Source organism: Scyliorhinus canicula, chromosome 10 (genome assembly GCF_902713615.1).
Source record: "Scyliorhinus canicula chromosome 10, sScyCan1.1, whole genome shotgun sequence".
Lineage (NCBI taxonomy): Eukaryota > Metazoa > Chordata > Chondrichthyes > Carcharhiniformes > Scyliorhinidae > Scyliorhinus > Scyliorhinus canicula.
The window spans coordinates 108,025,382-108,048,873 of NC_052155.1; the positions used below are offsets into that span (position 1 = coordinate 108,025,382).

Consider the following 23,492-nt stretch of genomic DNA (forward strand, 5'->3'; position numbering starts at 1 on the left):
CCTCTGGTTCTGCAGAGTGGCACTGGCCATAAGGGTGCCTCTACCCCTCCATCCTCAGACACCATCCACCGCCATACTCCCCACCTCCCAATCAGCTGCCACCTGCTGGTGGGGCATTAGGTGCCCACCCGGGGCAATGGTCACTTTCGCCCAAAGGGGGCACCAGGCAGGGGCCATTGGCCAGGTAAGTGCCAGCCAACAGTACCCCTGGAATCAGGGACGGGCTCCAGCCAGAGGCCCTCACGGTGCAGGCCACCGATAGGGCCAGGTGTGCGAGGATGGGGGGAGGACATGCGGGGCCGAAGCTAGCAGTGTCCACCGGGGCCACCAAGTAACCCGGTGGACCTGGTTGATCACGGGGGTATGCACCATGCTAACATGTTGGCCTTTCACCCCCTGCAGACAATGGATATTGGAATTCAACCAGCAATGGTGGCCTTCCTGTTAGTCGCCGCAGCCCTGGGGGATGACCGGCAGATGTAGAAGCTGGTGTTGTTCGAGGAGGAGGAAGGTGCAGCAGCGAGGCGTGCAGCAGCAATGCAGGCCACAGAGGACAGGAGGCAGCCATCCAGGATGGTGAGCCAAACTAGCCGAAGTGGAGGAGGTGCCAAAGGGACACTGCATGAGGCCTTGTGTGTACCATTAGCGCCCGTCATAGAATCATAGAATTTACAGTGCAGAAGGAGGCCATTCAGCCCATCAAGTCTGCACCGGCCCTTGGAAAGAGCACCCTACTTAAGCTCCACACCTCCACCCTATCCCCTTTAACCCCCTTGACCCAGTCTAACCTTTGTGGACACTAAGGGCAATTTAGAATGGCCAAATCACCTAACCTGCACATCTTTGGACTGGGAGGAAACTGGAGCACCCGGAGGAAACCCACGCCCACACAGGGAGAACGTGCAGACTCCACACAGACACTGAGCCAAACTGGGAATCGAACCTGGGACCCTGGAGCTGTGAAGCAACTGTGCTAACCACTATGCTACCGTGCTGCCCGTCGTTCGAGGACCTGCTGAACCAGGCATGCCGTCGAAGACTCTGGCTGAGCAGGAAGACAATGTGACATATCTTCCAGATCATAGCACACCTAGAACCTTGGGGGTATGGGGGAGGACACCCACATCGGTGGCCGTCAAGGTGACGGCCGTCCTGAACCTTTACGCGATGGGGTCCTTCCAAGTGCCATAGGGGGACCTGTCCGGGATCTCACAGACCTCGGTGCATAGGTGCATCCGTGCCATCATGGAGGCCCTGTATGTCCAGGTGGCTCAATACATCCACCTCAATGTGGACCGAGCCCACCAGGATACCCAGTTAGTGGGGGCCGCCATCATCGATGGTATGCCCCTGGTCCAGCGGGCGATTGACAGAATGCATGGCTGCTCTACACAAACCAAAAGGGTTCCACTCGAAGAACGTGAAGCTGATATGTGACCATCAGATGCTCATCATTCAGGTCTATGCCCGATACCCAGGCCACATCCCCCCCCCACCCCACAGGCCCGACCCCACCCCCCAGCCAGCTCATCCCTCACACCCATCTGACAAAGCACCGAGGCAAATTGTAACAGTGTGAACAGGTGACTGCGTATACACAGATTTGTGCCCGAGCCTCTATAACTAAACTGTGCCCTGCACCCGTGCCAACTTAACTAGTGTTTAACTTTCTGGCCTTACGGGCTCGAATGCTAAGTATTAGTGGATCCCCAGATGGTACACCAGGAGTTGGCGCGGCCTGCTGTGATTCCCATCCTGTGACCTGGACCCCGTTGGTGGCCGTCCTCTGGGATGATCGGGCCTGGATTTACCTGGTTGCTGCTAGGGTGTCCCAAGTGGCATGGTGCTACCCTGTTCTGTCCACAGCCCACCAGATGCACTAGGGTCAGAAGGTGGGGGTGCAGGGGGGGCCGGGGGAAAAAGTCCAAGGTGCTGCGGTGTTCCGGCACCTGCCCTGCGGGATTCACCGGTGCGGGCCCCATCGCCTCCTCTTCCCTCGGGGTGCCCGATGGCCATCCCAGACTACTCCATGGACAGGGATGCAAGCAGCGCTAACCCGAGGCTTCCCGCCATTTGGTGCTGCCAGTCCCGGAGGCGCACTCTGGTCTCGACCAAGGTCTGTATGCTCACGGTATGGAGCACAGGGAGTGGACTACCTCCTTCTGGGACTGCACCACATCACCTATTGACCGTGCCATCACCTTCCAGGTTTGTGTCACATCAGCCAGTGACTGTGCCATCTCCCTCTGGTACTGGGCCACCTCCCTCTGTGTCTGCTCCATGTCAGCCAATGCCTGGGCAATGCCGCCGACGTTTCCAGCCACGGCCGTTGCAATTTCCAAGTGGCTCTGGCACACGGTTGCCTGTGAGGCGCAACCCTGTCCTGGGCTTGGCCAGAGCCTGCACAGAATGCCCCAGGCCTTGGACATGCTGATCCATAGCCATAACTGTTGCCGCCAATGCCTCCACCGTGACCCACCCGTGCGATGTTGGCCTGGGTGGCACACATTGTCGGCACCACCTTCTGCTCCTGCATGCAGTTGAACTCCACTAATTGCATCTGCAGGTACTGGATGTTCGCCGACAACCCCTCATGTAGTCCCTGGCACTGCAACTGCATCTGCACAATCGATGGGACTGTCCGTCCCAGAAGCCCGAAACCCATCTGGACAGCAGCTAGTTCCCGGGGATGGCCTACCTTCCAACCGTCTGCCTGCTCGGGTATTCCTACCTCCACCTGCTGTACTGGATCAGCTGTGCGGTGCACACCAGATAGTATCCCAAAAACCTCTTCACTAAAGTGCCCAACCGAGGGAAGTGTCTCCGGGATGATGGAGGGTGCTGGAGACAGCTGTGACGGGAAGTCTATCATCCTCAGACTCGAGCTCCTGCGTCTTTGGTGGAGGGCTGGCGTCCGAGCTGCTATCCTCGTTGCTTCTCGGCTCACGGACGGGCTCATGCTGTGAAACTGGCTGGGGGCGGAGGACACCAGATGGGCCCGCCCCAACTCTAGCAGTTCCTGCAAGACACACGACAAGACGCATGATTAGACCGCAGGCTGGGGGAAGTGGGAGTGAGGGTGGTATAGGGTGAGGGTGGGGATGGTGTAGGGTGAGGGAAGGGGTGTGGATGGTGTGGAGGTGGGGGTGAGGGTGGTGTGGTGGGGGGGGGGGGGGGGGTTTGACTCACGGGAACCACAACTGAGCAGAGTCTCACTTCCTCGCTCACGGCCGAACTCCACCCTGGCAACCTCCCTTTCCTCTGGACTGCCGACCACATCCAGGGCCCTCTGCTCTGCCATGGTGAGGAGCCTCAAGTCCGACGGTCCTCCTCCAGTCTTCTCCTGCTACCGGCAGTAATGGGCGGCTTACTCCTGGGCGCAGGTGGCAGAGGCAGTCAGCGCCGCGGGTAACACCGCCTGGACCGGCCAGCAGTGCCTGAAGAAACTGCACGGCCTCCTCAGGGCGGCCAGGGTGAGTAAGCGGTGTGTCAAATGGGGGTTGGTGCTAACGGCACATCTGGTGTCCTCCGCTCCCAGCCAGTTTCACAGCATGAGCCCGTCCGTGAGCCGAGAAGCAATGCGGATAGCAGCTCGGACGCCAGCCCTCCACCCAAGACGCAGGAGCTCGAGTCTGAGGATGATAGACTTCCCGTCACAGCAAACGGAAAACAGTGTTAAGACAGTCTGACGCATGCAGCCCAGGGGATGGACAGCTGGTGGCCTCAGTGGCCAGGGCACCCGGCCATGGCGGCTGGTATTGGATCCGGCATTTGGTGCAGGGTGGGAGTTCGGCTGCCCTCTGGGTGGGGGGAGGTCGGATTACGGGTGTGTCAAACAGGGGTTGGTGCCAACGGCACAGTGTTGCTTACTCACCCTGGCCGCCCTGAGGAGGCCGTGCAGTTTCCTCAGGCACTGCTGGACGGTCCAGGCGGTGTTACCCGCGGCGCTGACCGCCTCTGCCACCTGCGTCCAGGCACAGTGGATGACGGCAGCTGGCAGCCTCCTTTCTGTGCCGGGGTACAGGGCCATCCACCTCTCCCCCACTGCGTCCAGGAGAGTCTCCAGGTCTACGTCGGTGAATCTTGGAGTCGCTCTCCTTGCTGCCATTTTGTTGGCTGGTACGGTGTGTGTGGGGAGTGAAGTGTGTCTATGTGGCTGCAGCTCGTCAGCCTACTGAGTGTCAATTTCACATCCAGCGAATCCCGCATCGTTTCTCTTTGGAATCAATTGTGTTCCAAGTGGCGCTGGTGCTAGCCCTTTAACAGTAGCTGAATCGGTCCAGGTGCGACGCCAGTTTTGCTGTTGTGGAACTCCACGAATTATGCACCGGCGTCAACACTTAGTCTCAGAAATGGAGACTTCAGCCCTTGATGTTTCAAAATTTCCATCTTTCAATCAGAATTTATTTGATTATTCCTGCATGAAATTATTTGTAGTGTTTATTCGTGTTAAAGGTATTGCATGATTCAAAATTGTTGTTGGCTCAGTAAACAAAGACACAAAAAACCTGCTATTATCTAATTATAAAAATAGCAATATTTTAAATTAATTTATTGTGCATCAGAAATTTGTCAATAGCATGAACTTCAAATTCCTACTATAAATATGTCATTATTGTAGAGTTTCAAACTATAAAGACTGATCGATAATTCCACACACAGCATATAATACAGACTATTATTTTCTGAATGTCACTGAATTAAAACATTTAATGTAAAATACTTGTCGGATTTAATTACTTTTTAAGCATGTGGTATTTTTTCATGGTAGCTCAGGATATGTCAAGTTTTACATAGCGTACAAACATGACATTTTTGGCAGAATTCGCTGTTTGGGAGGTTATGTTCTCTCATCGGAGATGAATCGCCACTGATTGCATTCACACTGGGAGTGCAAATCCAGAAATGATGTACAAGCCCATGCCATACAAATTTATGCATGGCGGGGATTGCAAGGGATTCCCTCACCAATCCCGCTATTGGGTCGCCATTTTGAGCGGGTGGCCCGACACAGAGGTCCAGCAGCTGGAGCCCCCACCACTGTAGTGTAATTCCACCCCAACCCCCAACACAGGATTTTCTGGGTGATTCCCCCCCTTACAATAAGTGGATGACCCAACCCCGCCCCACCCTCCAACAGAGACCCTCCTAATTATAGAGACCTCTGCCTTGAATCCCCTAAGAAGAGAGACTCCTGCCTGGAAGCCCCCCCTTAAGTTAGACCCCTGCCTGGAAGCTAGAGACCAGTCCAGACAGAGACAATGAAAGATAATCACTACTTTCTGGTCTTCTTTTTCTCTGCAGAAAGCACTTAACTGTACTGAGGTGGTTCAAGAGTTGTCAATCAAAGCTAGATGTTTATAAGTATTGTGGTTATTTTCACTGCTGACTACTTGAGATCCACTCAAGCGCAAAGAGAGATGAATTAAACAACCAGATAGCTGGGTGTATTACACAGATGACTTTTAAAGCAGTGATTTTTTTTCACTGTCTGTCTGGACTGTTCTATGGCTTCCAAGCAGGGGTATCCCTTATAAGCGACTTCCAGGCAGGGGTCTCTCTAATGGGGGGGCTTGCTCTGTCATTCGAGAGTCTCTGGTGGGGTTGGGGTGGGTTGGATTTGCATCGTGGTGGTGGTGGGGGGTGTGTGTGTGTGTGTGTGTGGGGGGGGGGGGGGGGGGGGGAGAGGCAGGGGGCGTGGTTGTTTCACCAATGGAGTTTGGGAGCAACTCCCTTAAAGAGTTATCCCCTTAATCCACCACATCAGGGCCACACTTGTTAATATCTGCACCAATCCTCACCCACATGAATCCTGGCCCAAAAGACCGGAGAATCGCGCAGGTATGGAGAATAGGTGCCCAGCCCATTATAGAATGTTGCATCCTCCCATTGGCATGGGGTGCAAACCTCTATGCCTCCACCAGCTAGAGCATCAGAATGAAACCAGTGTCCATATTTTGGCCACGCTGGATTCGTCGTTGCATCAAGAACTCTGCTATTTGGAATTTTAATACTTGTGTTATTGTTTTGTGACAGGATAAGACTGAATTGATAATAAAAATGCATGCTATTTCTATCCTGCTTAACGGAACATTGAAAATAACACACAATATTTCTTACCTAGGCTGGCAGACATCACTATTATTTTGTCCCTGTATTTAGCTTTCTGGCACACAGGATTTCCACTCAGGCCTAGATACCAGAGTTTTTGCCACTGGCTCAACACATATTCCAGTTCCTGGATTTGTAAATAAAGGAAGATCTCAATATCTGAAAGTTCTACATTCATTTTTGTTCAGTTCCAATATGATGCTTGTTAACTTGCATAATTCCCCATTAAAATTAGGGACCTTTAAAAATTAACATTTTTCTATAAAATATTACACTGCAACTACAAAACAAATAATATTATTCTATAAATTATTTGGACAATGCATATGTTGTACAGATAAATAATCGGACAGATATAATTCTTACTTACTACAGGTTAATCTAAGGAAGATGTCAGTGCAATGCCATAAACTTTCCTCAAAAAGCAAATTCTGTGTTGCAAGAAAAATAAGTACAAATTTTAAGCATGATTTATTTCATTGTTATAAATAACAACTCCAAATGTTTTTCCGCTTGTTTATTTTAAAGGGAGACACAAGGTTTTAAAAAATGTATAAGACAGGCAAATATACTCATTCATCTTTGAGCAAAACCTGTCCAAAGAAGCTTGATTGATTTAGCTGACAGTTAGCTGAGTTTCAAGCAAGACAAGTGTCTCAAGAAGAGTGTTTATCTAACAGACCATTAGTCCTAGTAGAAATATGATTACCCTTTGGGCTAGGTTTTATTGTACATTGCCTTTCTGCCTCTAATAAACTGGTTCCACTTTCCAACTATTCAATAATCAGTTCTAAAGGGACTCTCTTTGGGGGGGTTTCCTTTGCTTTGATAAATGATCATGTCATGCTCATCACTCAGAGGTCTGCCACAAAATACTCGAGAGCAAATTATATTCAAGGCATGTGCATCAACTAGCTCAGCAAACTCTGCAGCAGACTTTTCTTCAGCTAATGATGGCTAGTTATGAACCTGTATTTGACCACTGTGCTCCGATCTTTATCTTGCCTGTCTTGCTCGACTCTGCTAACTGCATCTGCAGACACCAATTTGTCAACCCGCTGACTGTCTGTCATAATCTATTTAAGAAAATCTATAATTTTTTGCTTGTTCCTGACTAAATTGTGAGGGGGGATAAATTTATCCTTCTGATACAATCTCCAGCCAAATCAATTTTGTGACAATGTTGTATAAATTTAATATCTTGGAAAAAGTATTGAATAACAATATTTTTTTTCACAATTTTATTTTTAAAATTCACAGTAACCTATCAGTTTATGTTTTTGCTTGTTGTCTACCATTATCATTGAGTTCTCATCATAATATGCATTAAGAAAATTGGAGAAACATCTTGCCATTTAAAGGTAAATAGTTACACTAGAAAACCTGGTATTTAAAAGAAATAATCCTACGTTCTGTATCATAAAATGGTAACTCAAAATGCATTCTGCAATATGTCTCTTTATAACCATTGCAGTTTCTAGTGAAAGATGTGGATAAACAGCCATGTCAGTATCTGGTTTGAAGATATTTCATATTTCATACATGCTTTTGAGATTGTGACAGTGTATAGCTAACCTTTTCTTAAATCATTTCTGCAGTTTACAAAGAATTGTTCTTTTCCAATCATAAATTTTAAATGTGCATGACACGAGACATAGATCGTGAACAAGAAAAGGCAACTCAGCCATCAAGCCCACTCCATTCTTTTCCATCAATAATGACTATACTGTGGACGTCTCTCCCACATGACTAGCTGATCACCACCTTTAAGGAACACCAAGTTTCTTCTCCTTTCTCCGTTGAAAAAAACTCATCTTCTCAACCCAGTCATCAGAACCCTCTCCTCTACTCGCTTCCTGATTCCTCCCTTCCAAACTATTGTAATGGTGTTGGTTACAGAATGTGTTTAAATAAGTCTTCGTAATCATCTGTATGTTAACAGCAAATTATTATTCGTTACTTGTAACCATACACATATACAGTAAAGGGTGCAAGGAGCTGTCTCCTTGTCTAGATCTTAGTACGCCTCTGCTCAACGCTGCACTGACCCTAGGTCATGTGCCTTCTTATGTCACTGTTTGGGCGATACTGTAATCAATCCCACATTAACTCTGTATGAGCCAGACTACATAAACCTCTTCCGTCAACCCCTTTCAGCCCCTCCTTCCCTTGTTTCCTACGGTTTCTCTCTTCTTGTCATTTCCTGAAATGTGTTCTTGATCTTATCTTCCTCACAGCGCCAGAGACCTGGGCTTGATTTCGACCTTGGGTGACTGTGAGGAGTTTGCACATTTTCGCCATTCGGCATGGGTTTCCTCCGACTGCTCCGGTGTCCTCCCAGACATAAAATGTACAGGTTAGGTGGATTGCCCATTCTACATTGCCCCTAAACGTTCAAAGGTTAGGCAGGGTTATGGGGATGGGGTGGGGGATTGGGCCGAGAGTACTCTTTTGGAGGGTCGATAGGCCGAATGACCTCCTTCTGCCCTGTAGGGATTCTATGACTATGACAGAGTTGACTGCTACAAAAAATGCCATTGACTGAAAATAGAATGGTGGATAGCTTTACTCTTAGTTATCAATTAATTGCTGAACTGAATCTCAGAACCCATCACACAATTCATGATCACCTCAAATTGAAATGACTACCCTTTCCCTTCACCTGCATTGTTCTGTTTCTACCCCTGTGATGATATGCATATAATTTATACATTTTTTGTGTAATGTATATATTCATTAGAAAAAAGGGGTGGCACGGTGGCACAGTGGTTAGTACTGCTGCATCACAGCTCCAGGGACCTAGGTTCAATTCCGGCCTCGGGTGACTCTCTGTGTGGAGTTTGCACATTCTCCCCGTGTCTGCGTGGGTTTCTCCAGAGTGTTCCGGTTTCCTCCCACCGCCCAAAGATGTGCAGGATATGTAGATGGGCCAAGCTAAATTTTGCTTAGTGCCCAAAAGGTTAGGTGGCATTACGGGGATAGGGTGGAGGCGTGGGCTTAAGTAGGGCGCTCTTTCCAAGGACCAGTGCAGACTCGATGGGCTGAAAGGCCACCTTCTGCACTATAAATTCTGTGAAATTCTGTGTAAGTAAGGAAGGCTGTGTATGTGTATGTCTCGGGTTAATTAAAAAGGAGGTATTTGGAGTCTAGTTGACTGGTATAAGGGAGGAAAGAGTAAAGCTTTTAGCTCTTTGAATTTGTAATGAGGCCCTTTGGTAGGTTTTAGCTCACAGGGAAATGCATTTGGGGTTAAGTGTTGAAGTTTTTATGTAATTATTGCATTTCTAAAGTGTTCAAAGGAATATTTGTATCTTACAGGGGAATTGTGAGTTGTAAGGGTCCTTCCTGTTTGTTCCTATTTATTTCCTTATTTTCCCTTTCTTTTATTTCTGATGTTACATTTTTTATCCATGAAACCTCAGCTGTGGATCCTGGGGATACACATTGACATAACAGGGAGGTGGGGAAAAGTAAGAATCTATAGGCACTTAGTTGGCACGGCTGAACCTAGGCACTAGTAGGGATAGGTCACCATTGTAATATATCTCTTGTATTAAACATCACTTGTTTTGCCTACAGATCCTCCACCTTGTCATTTCATGGCGCCATGCTCCACAAACCTCCCCCCACACACCCGGTGCTTCATCCCTGTAGAGTGTGAGAATGGCATCTCTACGTCTCTCCCACCTCCCACACTGATGACTCAGTAAAATCGTGCTGCTGCTGCCATAGGCCCTGATGCGCGATCAATGAACACAGAAACGAAGGAGTAGTCCGAATCGAAGGCTTTAATCTACAAGAAGTGTGCCCAGCAGCATGAGTACAGAAAGAACGATGGCTGCTGGGAAACACGGGTTCTTATACTCCGCCTCATAGGTGGAGCTACCTTCCTCTCGACCAATGAGAAGACAACACTTGGGCCAATGGGCAGCAAGCCTTCTACACCAATAGCAGCTCACACTCCCAGATACCGTACTACCTCTAGTCATACTACCACAGGCACCCAACCCCAGATTCACGCCCCCAATCCCCCATCCATGGAAGGTGACGCCCACCCCAGCATCAATGCCGACTCTTCTCTAGTGATGAGGCGCCCAAAAGCTGACAAAGTGCTGAGTGGCTGCCCACCCTGGATGCAACTTGGAACAAAACACCAGAGGACTCCTGACTTCAGAGTGGGCTGCAGTGGCTGACATACATTATCCAGCATCTCTGAACCCCATGATAAGCCTGTTCAGTGGCAGGACACGTTCAGCTCTGCGTCAGGCAGGAATCAGACATTAGCTGAGGATGAAAGGAACATTACTCTGTCCTCATTGCAAGTCATTATCATTCTCCTGCAGAGTACAGCCAATGCCATTAGAACCCTGCCCATGAAGGTAGGCACCATCACGAGAACCTACTACTGGCACCTTATTAGTTTGATGTTAGACCCCAATGGTCGGATCTTCACTCCCTAGTCCTGGTCGTCCCCGAACCAAGAGGCTACGATGACGTACCTAGCTCTTTGGCCCATCCTTCTCCTCTGTGTTTGACCTTTGCCTCCCTCCTCAACTTCATCTGAAGAAATGTGCCACTGCACCACCTCCCACCGGGTCCACCGGTCTAGCTGATCTCCCCTCTGTAGCGCCAAGTTATGGAGAGCGAAGAAAACCGTGAATATGCCTGACACCCTATTGCAAGGCACCCCACCAACTGGTCCAGGCACCAGAACCTGGAACGATCCAATTGCCTGCTTGGACACGTTGAAGCATGAAGCTCATTATAGCACGCTGCCATAAGCGTTTGTGGCCTCTGCACAGGCGTCATCAGCCACTTCCTGAGCTGGTAGCCTCTGTCTCCAAGGAGCCATCCCTCCAGCTGCTGCTCTCCCTCAAAAACGTCTGGTATCTGAGAGTGTCCCAAGATGAACCTATCATTGTCGTTCCCTGGGAAACGGGCACACACCTGCATTAAGGGTATCATATGGGCACCAACAAGTGGGTCAGTGAGGGTGTGATATCCCTTGCCGTTCAGGAATGGCACTATATAACACTACAGAGATTGCAGAGCCACGTGGGTGCAGTCTATCACTCCCTGCACCTCGGCATGCCTGCTAACGGGGCGAAACCCATGGTTCTGGCATCCTGGCTCGACTGGTCCCGCTCCACGTTTAAATACATGTAGGCCCTCTCCAAAAGGGCATTGAAAGCCTGCCTTATGCATTTGTGTGCAGCTGACTGAGAAATGTTACACAGGTCACCTGTGCTGCCCTGAAACAAGACTTTTGCATATAGGTTCAAGCGGCAAAAACTTTAACGACCACGGGCAATGGGTGTCCTCCCATTCCATGTAGTGCCAGCTGTTGCAGGAGATGGCAAAGGTGGCCCACCATACCCAGGGACAAACATAATCTTCTCTGGGACTGAAGCTCCAACATCTGCAGGTAGGATGCCCAACGTTGGAATACCCTTTGCCGGTAGTGTCTCCTATGGGGATCCACCATCTGTGGAGGTGCTCCCAGTATAGCTACAGCCTAAGCCTCCTCCTCTATTGGGCTTCGGTCCTAGTCACATGCAGTGGCCCATCATGTCTCTGCTGTTGCTTGATTGCTATGAGTAGAACAGCCAACCCAACTGGCTCCATGATTCTCCAAAATCATACACTGCAAAGAAGAAAATGCCAGAGTGATCAGGCAACTGGCTGCCTCTTGTGGCAGACTGTGCACAGCTGATTCATAGATTTCATAGAATTTACAGTGCAGAAGGAGGCCATTCGGCCCATCTAGTCTGCGCCGGCTCTTGGAAAGAGCACCCTACCCAAGGTCAACACCTCCACCCTATCCCCATAACCCAGTAACCCCGCCCAACACTAAGGGCAATTTTGGACACTAAAGGCAATTTAGCATGGCCAATCCACCTAACCTGCACATCTTTGGACTGTGGGAGGAAACCGGAGCACCCGGAGGAAACCCACGCAGACACGGGGAGGATGTGCAGACTCCACACAGACAGTGACCCAAGCCGGAATCGAACCTGGGACCCTGGAGCTGTGAAGCAATTGTGCTAACCACCATGCTACCGGTCTTCATGTGAAGACTACTATTAGCATGTCAAGCATATCCCAAGAAGGCAGCCTCATTCTCCCAGGTCACAAGGGCTGCAGAGTTAACCAACCTTCCATAAGCCACAACCATCCACCTTATACTAATTCCTCACCCTTACATGAATTCCTGACACTCAAACCTCCTTGACAAGTGAATTTGAACTTCCAGGCCGCTTTTCCCCTTTGCTCTCCCACTGCTGCCTGAGTGTGAGTTCTAATCACACTGCAGTCGTCCTCCTCCCAGTAAGGGTCTTCATGCCACATGCGGCTGACATGCTAACCCATTGCTGGCTACCAGCCTGTCCTCTCATAAAACCTCTCCCAGGTGCCTTACAGTCGGCCCAACTGCTGATCCTCTGTATTTACCTCCTCTCACTCACTTTCCAGCTCCCACTAAGGAAGGGCACTCCCTCAGCAGCGATTATGTCAGAAGCCCAGCAAGGAGGACACGGGAAATGATGCCTGCATGCCAGTTTCCAGACCCCCTTAAAGCTAGGGGTGCCCCGACATGAAGGGAAGACAAGGCCTACGAATGGGCTGCCCGATAGCACAGTGGTTAGCACTGTTGCTTCACAGTGCGAAGGTCCCAAGTTCGATTCCTGCCTGGGGTCGCTATCTGTGCAGAGCCTGCATGTCCTCCCTATGTCTGCGTGGGTTTCCTCCGGGTGCTCCGGTTTCCTCCCACAAGTCCTGAAAGACGTGCTGTTAGGTAATTTGGACATTCTGAATTCTCCCTCTGTGTACCTGAACAGGTGCCAGAATGTGGCAACTCGGGGCTTTTCACAGTAACTTCATTGCAGTGTTGATGTAAGCCTACTTGTGGCAATAATAGAGATTATTATTATGATCCCCGTCCTGTCCATGGCGATCTTGCTGTGGGCACGGCCAAAATATCCAGCCCAAAGTGTTTTGGTGTTATATTACCGATAGACATTTCAAATCCACCATTGGAAGTTGTGAAATTAAAGTAAAAAATGTGGTCGTTTGTTGGCTCACAGCAGAAATAAAATGACAATGAAAGCTATGGGGCTGGATTCTCGCAAAACGGGACTATGTTCCCACGCCGGCGTAAAAACGTGGCGTTTTACTCCGGAGTTTCCTCAGAAAAAAAGCTAATTCACTCACTTTCAGGGGGCTGGAAGGGACCCGGAGTGATTCACGCAGCTTTAGCTGCGGATATGGGCCCCCACACTTCCAGTTTTGAGTCCACGCATGCGCACGCCGGCGGCCTCCAGCGGTCGGGCCAGGTGCCATGGCTGACTCGGACCCCAGAGGCAGCTTCGAAATGTATGCCCCCCCCACTGATAGGTCGCCCCCTTGCATCCGACCAGCCCGATCTGTCCCCTGGCCGCCCATAAGATCCCCCCTGGATCCTCCTGCGCCCCCACCAGGGTGGCCGCGGACTGATTTTGGCGCGGAGCTGCAGATAATCCAGCCCATGGTGTTGTTATTAAAACCCATCAAGGAAGCAAACCTGCTACCCTGCCTAATCTGACTTTAATAAAAAGATTGGCTGCATACTCTTTGAAAGTGTGCAAACAAGGTAATTCGCAATTAGTAATAAAGTGCCCATCAACAGTACCGATGTTCAAGGAACAGATTGTTGATGACGTATGTTTAAACAGCACAATAGGAGAGGAATAGACTGACTACCAGATGAGTTTTATTTTTCCAGAGTAGTTACCCTCTGAAAAGCATTGCTGGCTGGTGTAATATCAAGGGTTAATAGCTATTGTAGGTGGCACTGTAGCACAGTGGGAGGCACAGCAGCACAGTGGTTAGCATTGTCTCTTCACAGCTCCAGGGTCCCAGGTTCGATTTCTGGCTTGGGTCACTGTCTGTGCGGAGTCTGTACGTTCTCCTCGTATCTGGGTGGGTTTCCTCCAGGAGCTCCGATTTCCTCCCACAGTCCAAAGACGTGCAGGTTAGGTGGATTGGCCATGCTAAATTGCCCTTAGTGTCCAAAGGGGTTGGGTGGAGTTGCTGGGTTACGGGTATGGGGCAGAGCTGTGGGCTTAAGTGGGGTGCTCTTTCCAAGGGCCGGTGCCAGCTCGATGGGCCGAATAGCCTCCTTCTGCACTGTAAATTCTATGTTTTATGTTCTGTTCAGCTAATAAATAATATACATCATCAGTAATGCCAGATCATGTAAGATCAGAGCTCAGAGAGAGAGATGGTTTTGCAAGGAACCTCATCCTTATTATTCCTGTTTATAATTGTATATAGTTAATAAACTAATTGAAAGTTCCTAAAGGCCTTGTTTCTACCTTGGGACCATTTACAATGATACTTCATGGCGGCAGCAGTAAACCTACCAAATAACACAAATCCCCGATTAAACTGACAGTGGCAGGAAAGTGAATAAAAAGCAGCCAGAAACGAGAATCAGTGAGAAAAGCTTAGAGTTGGTGAGAAAAACAACGGTGTCCCAAGACAGTTGATTAAAAGTAATAAACAATCATGGAGAAAGACCTATCTCTACCAAAATCTTTTGACCATGAGGAACAACCCAACCAAGCAGCACACTAGCAAAGAGTATTGACTTTTTCTGCATCATTTGGTTGATAGTTGCAAGTATGGGACTCTGAAGGAGAAATTCATCTGAGACCACTTTGTTTTGGGAGTATTTAATGAAGTCTTACCTGATTTTCTGCAGTCCAGGGAGGTTCTACCATTGTCCAAGGCAGTAAATTAGTGACACAGGCTATGCTATAGAAGCAGAACTGACTTTTAATCTGGGTGACAGGGACCCTTTGTGGAATCAGAGCTCTGACTCAGTCCAGTTTTTGAACAATAGCGGTACCAGCGCACCCACTAAAAATCAGACCCAGAACAAAGGAGAAGCGGTCGCCACCATTATCCAGTGCTCCCGGTGTAGCACAGGAAAACCCCATTGGTGCAAAAACCGTCCTGCATTAAGTGCAGAGAGCTGTTCCTACAGGAGGCGGGCCATTTTAAAACAGTATGCAGCAGAAGAAAGCATTCAGCTCCAGTTCAAAAATTTACAGAGAACGGGGCAGACGGCGGTGCAGTGGTTAGCACTGCTGCCTCACAGCATTGAGGCCTCGGGTTCAATCCGGAGTCAGTGTCCGTGTGGAGTTTGCACATTTTCCCCGTGTCTGTGTCAGTCTCACCCCCACAACTCAAAAAGAAGGGAGGTGAATTGGCCATGCTAAATTGCCTCTTAAGAATTGGGTACTCTAAATTTATTTTTTTTAAAAGAGAAAGAAAAAACAATTTACAGAGAGACACCAGTTCAGCCAACCAGTACCCAGAAATAAAAGATATGGACGGACATAAAGTGCCTTTCTCAGGCGAGATTGCAAAGAAAAAGTGGAACATTTATAACACAGCTATCATAGTCAATGGCCACAAGTCAATTTTGAAATTCGACACTTGAGCAGAGGGGCTGGATTAGCACAGGGCTAAATAGCTGGCTTTTGAAGCAGACCAAGGCAGGCCAGCAGCACGGTTCAATTCCCATACCAGCCTCCCAGAACAGGCGCCGGAATGTGGCGACTAGGGGCTTTTCACTGTAACTTCTTGTGACAATAAGCGATTTTCATTTCATTTCATTTTTATTTCATTTCATTTCATTTCAAATATCAGATAATTCTGAAAAAGCACAGGAGGGAACTCTGAGCTTCTTCAGCCATCTACCCTTCAAATCCATAGTCCTGGGGCATTCCATTAAGGTTCAAGGATGGATGTCGGTAGCACAGTGGTTAGCACAGTTGCTTTGCAGCTCCAGGGTCCCAGGATCGATACCCGGCTTGGGTCACAGTCTGTGCGGAGTCTGCACATTCTCCCCGTCTCTGCGTGGGTTTCCTCTGCGCGCTCCGGTTTCCTCCCACAGTCCAAAGATATGCAGGTTAGATGGATTGGCTATGCTAATATTGCCCATTAGTGTCCAAAAAAGGTGAGATAGGGTTACAGCAATAGGGTGCAGGTGTGGGTTTAGGTAGGGTGCTCTTTCCAAGGGCCGATGCAGACCCGACGGGCCGAATGGCCTCCTTCTGCACTGTAAATTCTATGATTTTATGATTCTATGACTGCTACATTTTGATGCAATGGAAAAGAACATATCAATACTCCGTACATTATTCATAATCAAGATTGCTCTTTATTAAGCAGAGAAGCATTTTTTTAAAAATTGTAATAATAATCTTTATTGTCACAAGTAGGCCTACAGTAACACTGCAATGAAGTTCCTGTGAAAAGCCCCTAGTCGCCACATTCCGGTGCCTGTTCGGGTATACAGAGGGAGAATTCAGAATGCCCAATTCACCTAACAAGCACGTCTTTCGGGACTTGTGGGAGGAAACTGGAGGAAACCCATGCAGACACTGGGAGAACGAGCAGACTCTGCACAGACAGTGACCCAAGCTGGGAATCGAACCTGGGACACTGGAGCTGTGAAGCAACAGTGCTAACCACTGCACTACTGTGCTGCCCATACCCAATTCATTTGTTCCAATTAAGGGGCAATTTAGCATGGCCAATCCATCTACCCTGCGCATCTTTTGGGTTGTTGGGGCGAAACCCATGCAAACATGGGAAGAATGTGCAAACTCCACATGGACAGTGACCCAGAGCTGGGATCGAACCTGGGACCTAGGCGCTGTGAGGCACCAGGTCAAGCCAGAACAGTCTCAATCGGTCTTCCTGAGCACAAGGGCCTGCCTTTCAGGTTTTATTCAACAGAGGCCTTAAGCACTTTTCAGCAAAAACAAGTTTAATTCTACAAATTTAGTTAACATTTTTATAAACACACAGTAACCATTTTTATCAACTACAAACATAAATACCCCACACAGCTACAGTAATCTATGCATCACCCTTAATAAATTCCCCCCTTTAGCTGTTCCAATTTAATAACAAGAGCCCATAAACCAGTACCCCCTTTTCAAAGGTGTGGCCTAGCACACAGCACTCAGGGACCTGGTATGAATGCTCTTGTGTCCTTTCCAAAACAGCAGGTTTGAATTCCTTCCAGAAAACAGTTATTTATTTTCAAGTTATCAAGCAGTCTGGAAACAGCTTTTAAAATGCCGATAGAGAAAAACCTTCTTTCAACCTGTGCAGAACAAACCAGTTCAAACTCGAAACAAAAGTAAACACAGCCAGCTCCCAACTAAAAAAACGAAAGTAAAAACTCCCAGAGCCACAGCCCAGATCCACCCACACAATGACATCACTTAAGCCACGTGGTAAGACAAAAACATTTCTCAAAGGAGCACTCCCATGACAGTCGTACAACAAGTTAATACTTATTATGTTTATAGCTATTAAGTATCATGGGAGATGTGAGATCATGCGACCAGAGCTCAGAACAAGATGGTTCTTTTTTTAAATATAACTTTAGAGTACCCAATTCTTTTTTTCCCCAAATTAAGGGGCAAGTTAGCATGGTCAATTCACCTACTAGGCACATTTTTGGGGTGTGGGGATGAGACCCATGCAGACACGGGGAGAATGTGCAAACTCCATTCTGATAGTGACCTGAGCCGGAATTGAACCCAGCTCCTCGGTGCCGTGAGGCAGCAGTTCTAACCACTGCATCACCATGCTACCCTAAAACAAGATGGTTCTGGAAGAAGCCTTGTGCTTATTTATCCCTTATATATAGTTTCATACGGTTAATAAATGCATTAAAGTTCCTAGAGACCTTATTTCCACCAACCTATGTTAAACACACCTGGGACCATTTGCAACAATATTTCAGCTGGGGCTATGGGTGTTGACTCTGTCAGCATTCAAAAGGGAGCTGGATCATTCTTCACGGAGGCAATGATTACATCACACAGAAAGTTAAGTGGGTTTTACAGATATCCTGGACTAGTTTTAATTTCTTGAGGGGGTTGATGGAGATTTTTTTTTTAAAGTACTTTTTCCTTTATTGGCCCTGACTTTTTCTTTGTTTTGTTTCCTCCAGTGATGACTGGGCAAGAGAGAGCCCTCAATTTTAGCCCATTGCTGCTCATACTCCCAAAGTAGAACCTCTTTCCTAGTTCTACCTATGTCATTGATACCTACATGGGCCACTACTACTGGATCCTCCTCCTCCCATTGCAAGTTCCTCTCCATCCCAGAGCAAATATTGCAAACTTTGACATCAGGCAGCCAACACAACCTTCTGCCCAGATGGCACTGTTAGGCTGGCAGGAGCACTGCTTGAGTGCCAGTGTGGCAGTGCAAGGATACCCAGGTGCTAGGGTGGCACTGACAAGGGTCAGGGGCTGAGGGGGGGCGATGCCCATGAAAGGAGGATGGGGGGGCAGGTAAGTAGGGCCCCCTGGGAGTTTGAGGGGGGTGATGGGTGAGGGTCCAGGAATGGAGGGGGTGCTGGAAGGGGGCTGAAGAGGGGGGCCCCCAGGGATCCCATGGTTGGGTGTCCCCGCTTGGGGTGTGTGGGGTAGTGCCCATATGTGTGGGGAGGAGGTGACATTGCTCATGGGTGGGGAGTTTGGGGTACCCATCAGCTCACTTAGAGATTGGGGCACCCTTTCAAAATGGCAGCTCGATCACTAAGTTCAATTCCCCAGTACCTTAATAAAATTCTCAGTGTGGTCTAAACAGGTGAGAAACTCCCAAGGGCCCACAAAATTGTGGTGGGAAACTGGCTTTCTGACTTCTGGGTGTGTTGGTGATAAATCTGTGGACTCTGCCTTGGTTGCATCTGTCATTTAGTGTGCAGCATGGTGTTTTCGACCACAGCTTGCCTATTATTTCAGATGTACTTCATATGAACCCTGAATTTTAGAGTATAAGGTAGATATAGTTATTTTTCTGTCCTAAAGTTTATTTTTGTTTGCTCAGAACCTGTGGAATCTTGTGCTTTATTCTATTAGCAAGGGTCTTGAATGTCAAACTTTGTCTACTTTAAACAAAATGTTTTTAAGTTCGTAACTGGATCTTAGCAAAACCTTAAGATCATAATAGGCAAGTGTGATGAATGTAAGAAATTGGTATATATATTGTATTATATTTATCTGGTATAGTAATGGTTTCATAAGCCTGGGCTCGGATGTGTATATATCTGCTGCAGAAATATTTGTTAAAAATCCTGGTTTAAAAGAAAGAGAGACACTATGGTTGCAGAAGAAGCATATGCCATAGAAGGGAGATCATCATTATTTCAAACCATGCTTCAGTTTAAAAGGAGAGGCTGAATGGTTTTTTTGTCATGATTTATGGGGAGTAGATAAGTGGAGACATTGAGACATCCAGCGGCGGCCATGGTATGAGTGGTCAGCTCCTGCTTGAAGGCGTAGAAAAGAGCTCTTTTTTCCCCGACATTGGGTGCAACTTCGACTAAAAGTGTAGCTGAAGGTTGGAGGAGAAGTTCCCCCAAGGGGTGGCAAGTTGGTTATCAAACCCGGCAAAAGGCCAAAGATCTGACCAAGGAGTTGGAAGAGACCGGTGGCGCAGCAGCTAGTGGAAATATAGCAGAGGGAGAAGGGTCAGTGCAAGTAGCAAAGCCCCAGATGGAACAGTTGATGGCCTTCATCAAGGAAGAGTTCCACCAGTAGAGGAAAGAGATGCAAGAGGACCGTTCAATGGCCATTGAAGGGGCTATGGCACCCAGGAAGGATCGATGGAGAGGGTGAAGAAATGTTAGGAGGCACAGGGGGTCGCAGATCCGAGAGATTGAGAGGATGATGTCGGACTACAACGATTGGGTGGTGATACTGGAGGCGGAGGTGAGGCCCTGAGGAGACCTTTGTAAGTCATTGAGAGCAAAGGTAGAGGAGCAGGAAAATAGGTTGAGAATGCAGAAAGTTGCAAATACTTGGCCTGCCTGAAGGAGTGGAAGGTGTGAGTGCGTTTTGAGGATGCTGGCGGGGCTGGTGGCAGAGGGGATGCTGGACAAGGCCTCTGAGGTGGACAGCTCACAGGTCTCTGAGGCAGAAGCTTAGTGTAGGGGTGCCGCTGCAGGCAGTGATTGTGAGGCTCCACAAGTTTGTGGAAAAAAGAGAAGATTCTGCAGTGGGCCAGGGAGAAATGCAACTACGAATGGGAGGGGAACAAGGTCCGAATATACCAGGACATTGGAGCTGAGCTGGTAAAATGGCGTACGGGTTTCGGCAGGGCCAAGGCGGTGCTGTATCGACAGTGGATCAGGTTGGGGTGCTCTACCTGGTGAAACTATGGCTGACTTATGACGGCCGGAATACTATTTTGATACCCCAGAAGCGGCCATTGATTTTATCAAGGAGCATAAACTGGGGGAGAACTGAACAATTTTGGGAGACAGAGGTGCTGGCACTCTGGAATAATGGACAATCCGGGTAGAGTAGTGGTTGGAGGGAGGGGGGGGGGGGGTCTTTTGCTTTGATGTGGAGGCTTTTTTGTTATTTTTTTCTGTTGGGTGGACAAAAGGTAGCAGGAGTGAAAGTTTGTAAAGGGATGGCTGTCCCCACCCCCTCCTGAACCTGTGGCTGTGTTTTTTCATTTTGTTTGTCTTTGGGGGAGGTAACCTGTGGTTTGAGATGAGTATTTGTTTGGGGGGGCGGGTGGGTGCGGTCCGCAGAAAGCCTTCTTCACAGAGCAATGAGGTGAGGGTGGGGAAGGGGTGAGAGGGTCAGTAGGAGGGGTCTTTGGGCACGAGTTGGCATGGAATGCTGGTGAACGGATGTGAGGTGAGGCAGAAAGCCGAGAGAGGTTTGAGAAGAAACATGGTCAGGACGGAGAAAGGGGCAATCTTGGAAATGGCTAGGTACAGGATGAAATTAACGGAGGTAGAGCCGAAAGGAGAGAATAGAGGATGGTAGAGGAGGTTTGAGAAGAAACATGGTCAGGACGGAGAAAGGGGCAATCTTGGATGGGCTAGGTACAGGATGAAATTAACGGGGGTAGAGCCGAAAGGAGAGAATAGAGGATGGTAGAGGGCCTGGAGGTGTAAGCCCCAGTACAGCTTATAATATGGAACGTGTGAGGACTCAATGGACTGGTGAAAAGATCTTGAGTCTTTTGCGCACCTGTGGAGTTTAAAACGGAGGTGGTCTTTCTGCAGGAAACGCACATCCACATGAAGGACCAGGTTAGGCCAAGGAAGGGATGGGTAGATCAGGTTTTCCACTCAGGATTTGCCTCAAAGTCGCAATTTTGCCACTCAGAGGTGGCAATTTTTATGAGCAAGAGAATGTGGTTTGTGAGCGCAAAGGGAGCGAGGGACCTGGGTGGGAGATATGTGATCGTGAGTAGGGTATAAGAAGGGGCGCCAGTGGCATTGGTGAATGTGTATGCACCGAATTGGGCCAATGTAGGTTCTATGAAAAGGTTGCTGGCAGCGACCCCAGACTTGACCACGCACCAGTTGATTATGGGAGGAGGTTTTAATTGTGTCCCAGAGCCAAGGGTAGATAGGTCAAGCCCCAGGTCAATGGGTAGAGTACAAATGGCAAAGGAGCTTGGCGAGTTTATGGAAAAGATGGGTATGGTGAACCCGTGGCACTTCAAGAACCCAGGGAAAAGGGAGTATTCCTTTGGCTCACATGTGTAAAGGGTGTATTCAAGAATCAATTTTTTTGTGGTGAGCTGGGAGGTTTTGGTTGGGGTGGAGGGGTCAGAATATGTAGGGATAGTGATCTCGGACCTTGCGCCCCACTGGCTGGAGATTCGGTGTCGATTGGGGCGGGAGCAGAGGCTGGGGTAGAGGCTCGATTCGGGGTTGTTGGCAGATTGAGGGTCTTGAAATAAAGTACAGGCTGTGATTAAAGATTAAAGAATTCAACCATAACGGAGAGATGACGGCGGCCACATTTTGGGAAGCATTAAAAACGGTTGTCCGAAGGGGGATTATCTCGTTCAAGGCACATGCGGATTGGGAAAGGAGGGAGGAATATAAACAGCTAATGAACAAGATAGTGGAGGTAGATACGGAGTACTCGAGAGTTCTCACCATGGAGAGATTGGCAAAGAGGAAAAAACTACAGGCGCAATTTGATAGGTTGACGATGAGAAGGGCGGTAGGACAGCTGCGTAGGATAAGAAGGGTGTAGTACGAATATGGGGAGAAGGCAACTTGAATGTTAGCGAATCAGCCACAGAGGCAGGCTGCGTCCAGGAAAATATTGAAGGTAAGGAGTGGGGCAGGGGATGTGATGTCAGAGCCGGGGAAGATAAACGAGGTGTTTAGGGATTACTATAAGGAGTTGCACAGGGTGGAATCGGGGGGGTGAAGAGGGGGACATGGACGGTTCTTTGATGAACTAGAGTGTCCACAGTTGGAAGAAAAAAGGAAGGCGCTAGAGGAGCTCCTGGGGCTGAGGGAGGTATTGGACAGTATAAGGGGTATGAGGTCAGGGAAGGCTCCGGTGCCCAATGGATACCTGGCGGAATTCTATCAGGAGTTTGCGATGTACCTGGCACCGCACCTCTTGGGAGCGTTTAATGAGGCATTGGAGAAGGGGGAGTTGCCGGAGCTGATGACACAAGCAACGCTTACACTGATACCAAAAAAGCAGAAGGACCCGTGGGAATGTGGGTCGTATAGGCCCATATCGCTGTTAGATACAGATGTGAAAGTGCTGGCTATGTTGATAGCGGAAAGGATAGAAGCTTGTGTCCTGGTCGTGGTTGCAGAGGACCAAACAGGTTTCATAAAGAGCAGGCAGCTCTCTAGTAATATGAGGAGGCTCTTAAATGTGATTCTGACCCCGCTGAGAGCCCAGGTACCAGAGGTAGTGGTGTCCATGGACATGGAGATGGCATTTGACCGGATGGAGTGGCGTTACCTGTTTGATGTCCTGGGAAGATTCAGATTTGGGCCGAAGTTTGTGGTTGTGGTGAATCACAGTAGCGTAATTCACACTGTATTACACATGTTGTACTATGTCTCTGTAAGCTCGGCACACGAGCAGTTGCGCTGCTCTGCCACTAGGGGGAGATGCACTGGGAGTGTACGGGAGTTTGTACTGGGCTCCATCCTTGGCTCCACCCACGGCTCCTCCCCCTAACCGGAAGTATAAAGGTTGGTGCTGAGAACCTGCCTGCCAGTTCATCTGGAGTTCATCTTGTCACAGGTAGGCTCTGTTGTAAGACGATTAAAACCACTATTCATTTCTAACCACGTGTCGCGTGAATTGATGGTCTCATCAATTTAATCGTCTTAAGAAACAGTAAGGAATGACCATGGAATCAGCCCTCAAGCCTAATCGACTGGAACTCGACCCGCAGGATGCAGAGGCGAAATAAATCTTTTTGCATTGGCTTCGATGTTTTAAGTCCTATCTGGCTGAAGCAAGCACCACAGAAACGACGGAGGAGCAGAAACTCAGCCTACTGCACGCGAG

The 23,492-nt window shown here is 48.6% G+C and overlaps 1 protein-coding gene across 3 annotated transcripts in view; it reads right to left on the bottom strand.

The window, feature by feature from the left end:
• ppp1r42 (protein phosphatase 1, regulatory subunit 42) overlaps nt 1–23,492 on the bottom strand; it is a 236,261-nt gene that overhangs the window by 165,730 nt on the left and 47,039 nt on the right. For all 3 annotated transcript variants that reach the window (XM_038809530.1, XM_038809529.1, XM_038809531.1), the window contains one exon: nt 6,121–6,238. In XM_038809530.1, coding sequence (XP_038665458.1) covers nt 6,121–6,238 — 118 coding nt within the window. The remainder of the gene's footprint in view (nt 1–6,120; nt 6,239–23,492) is intronic.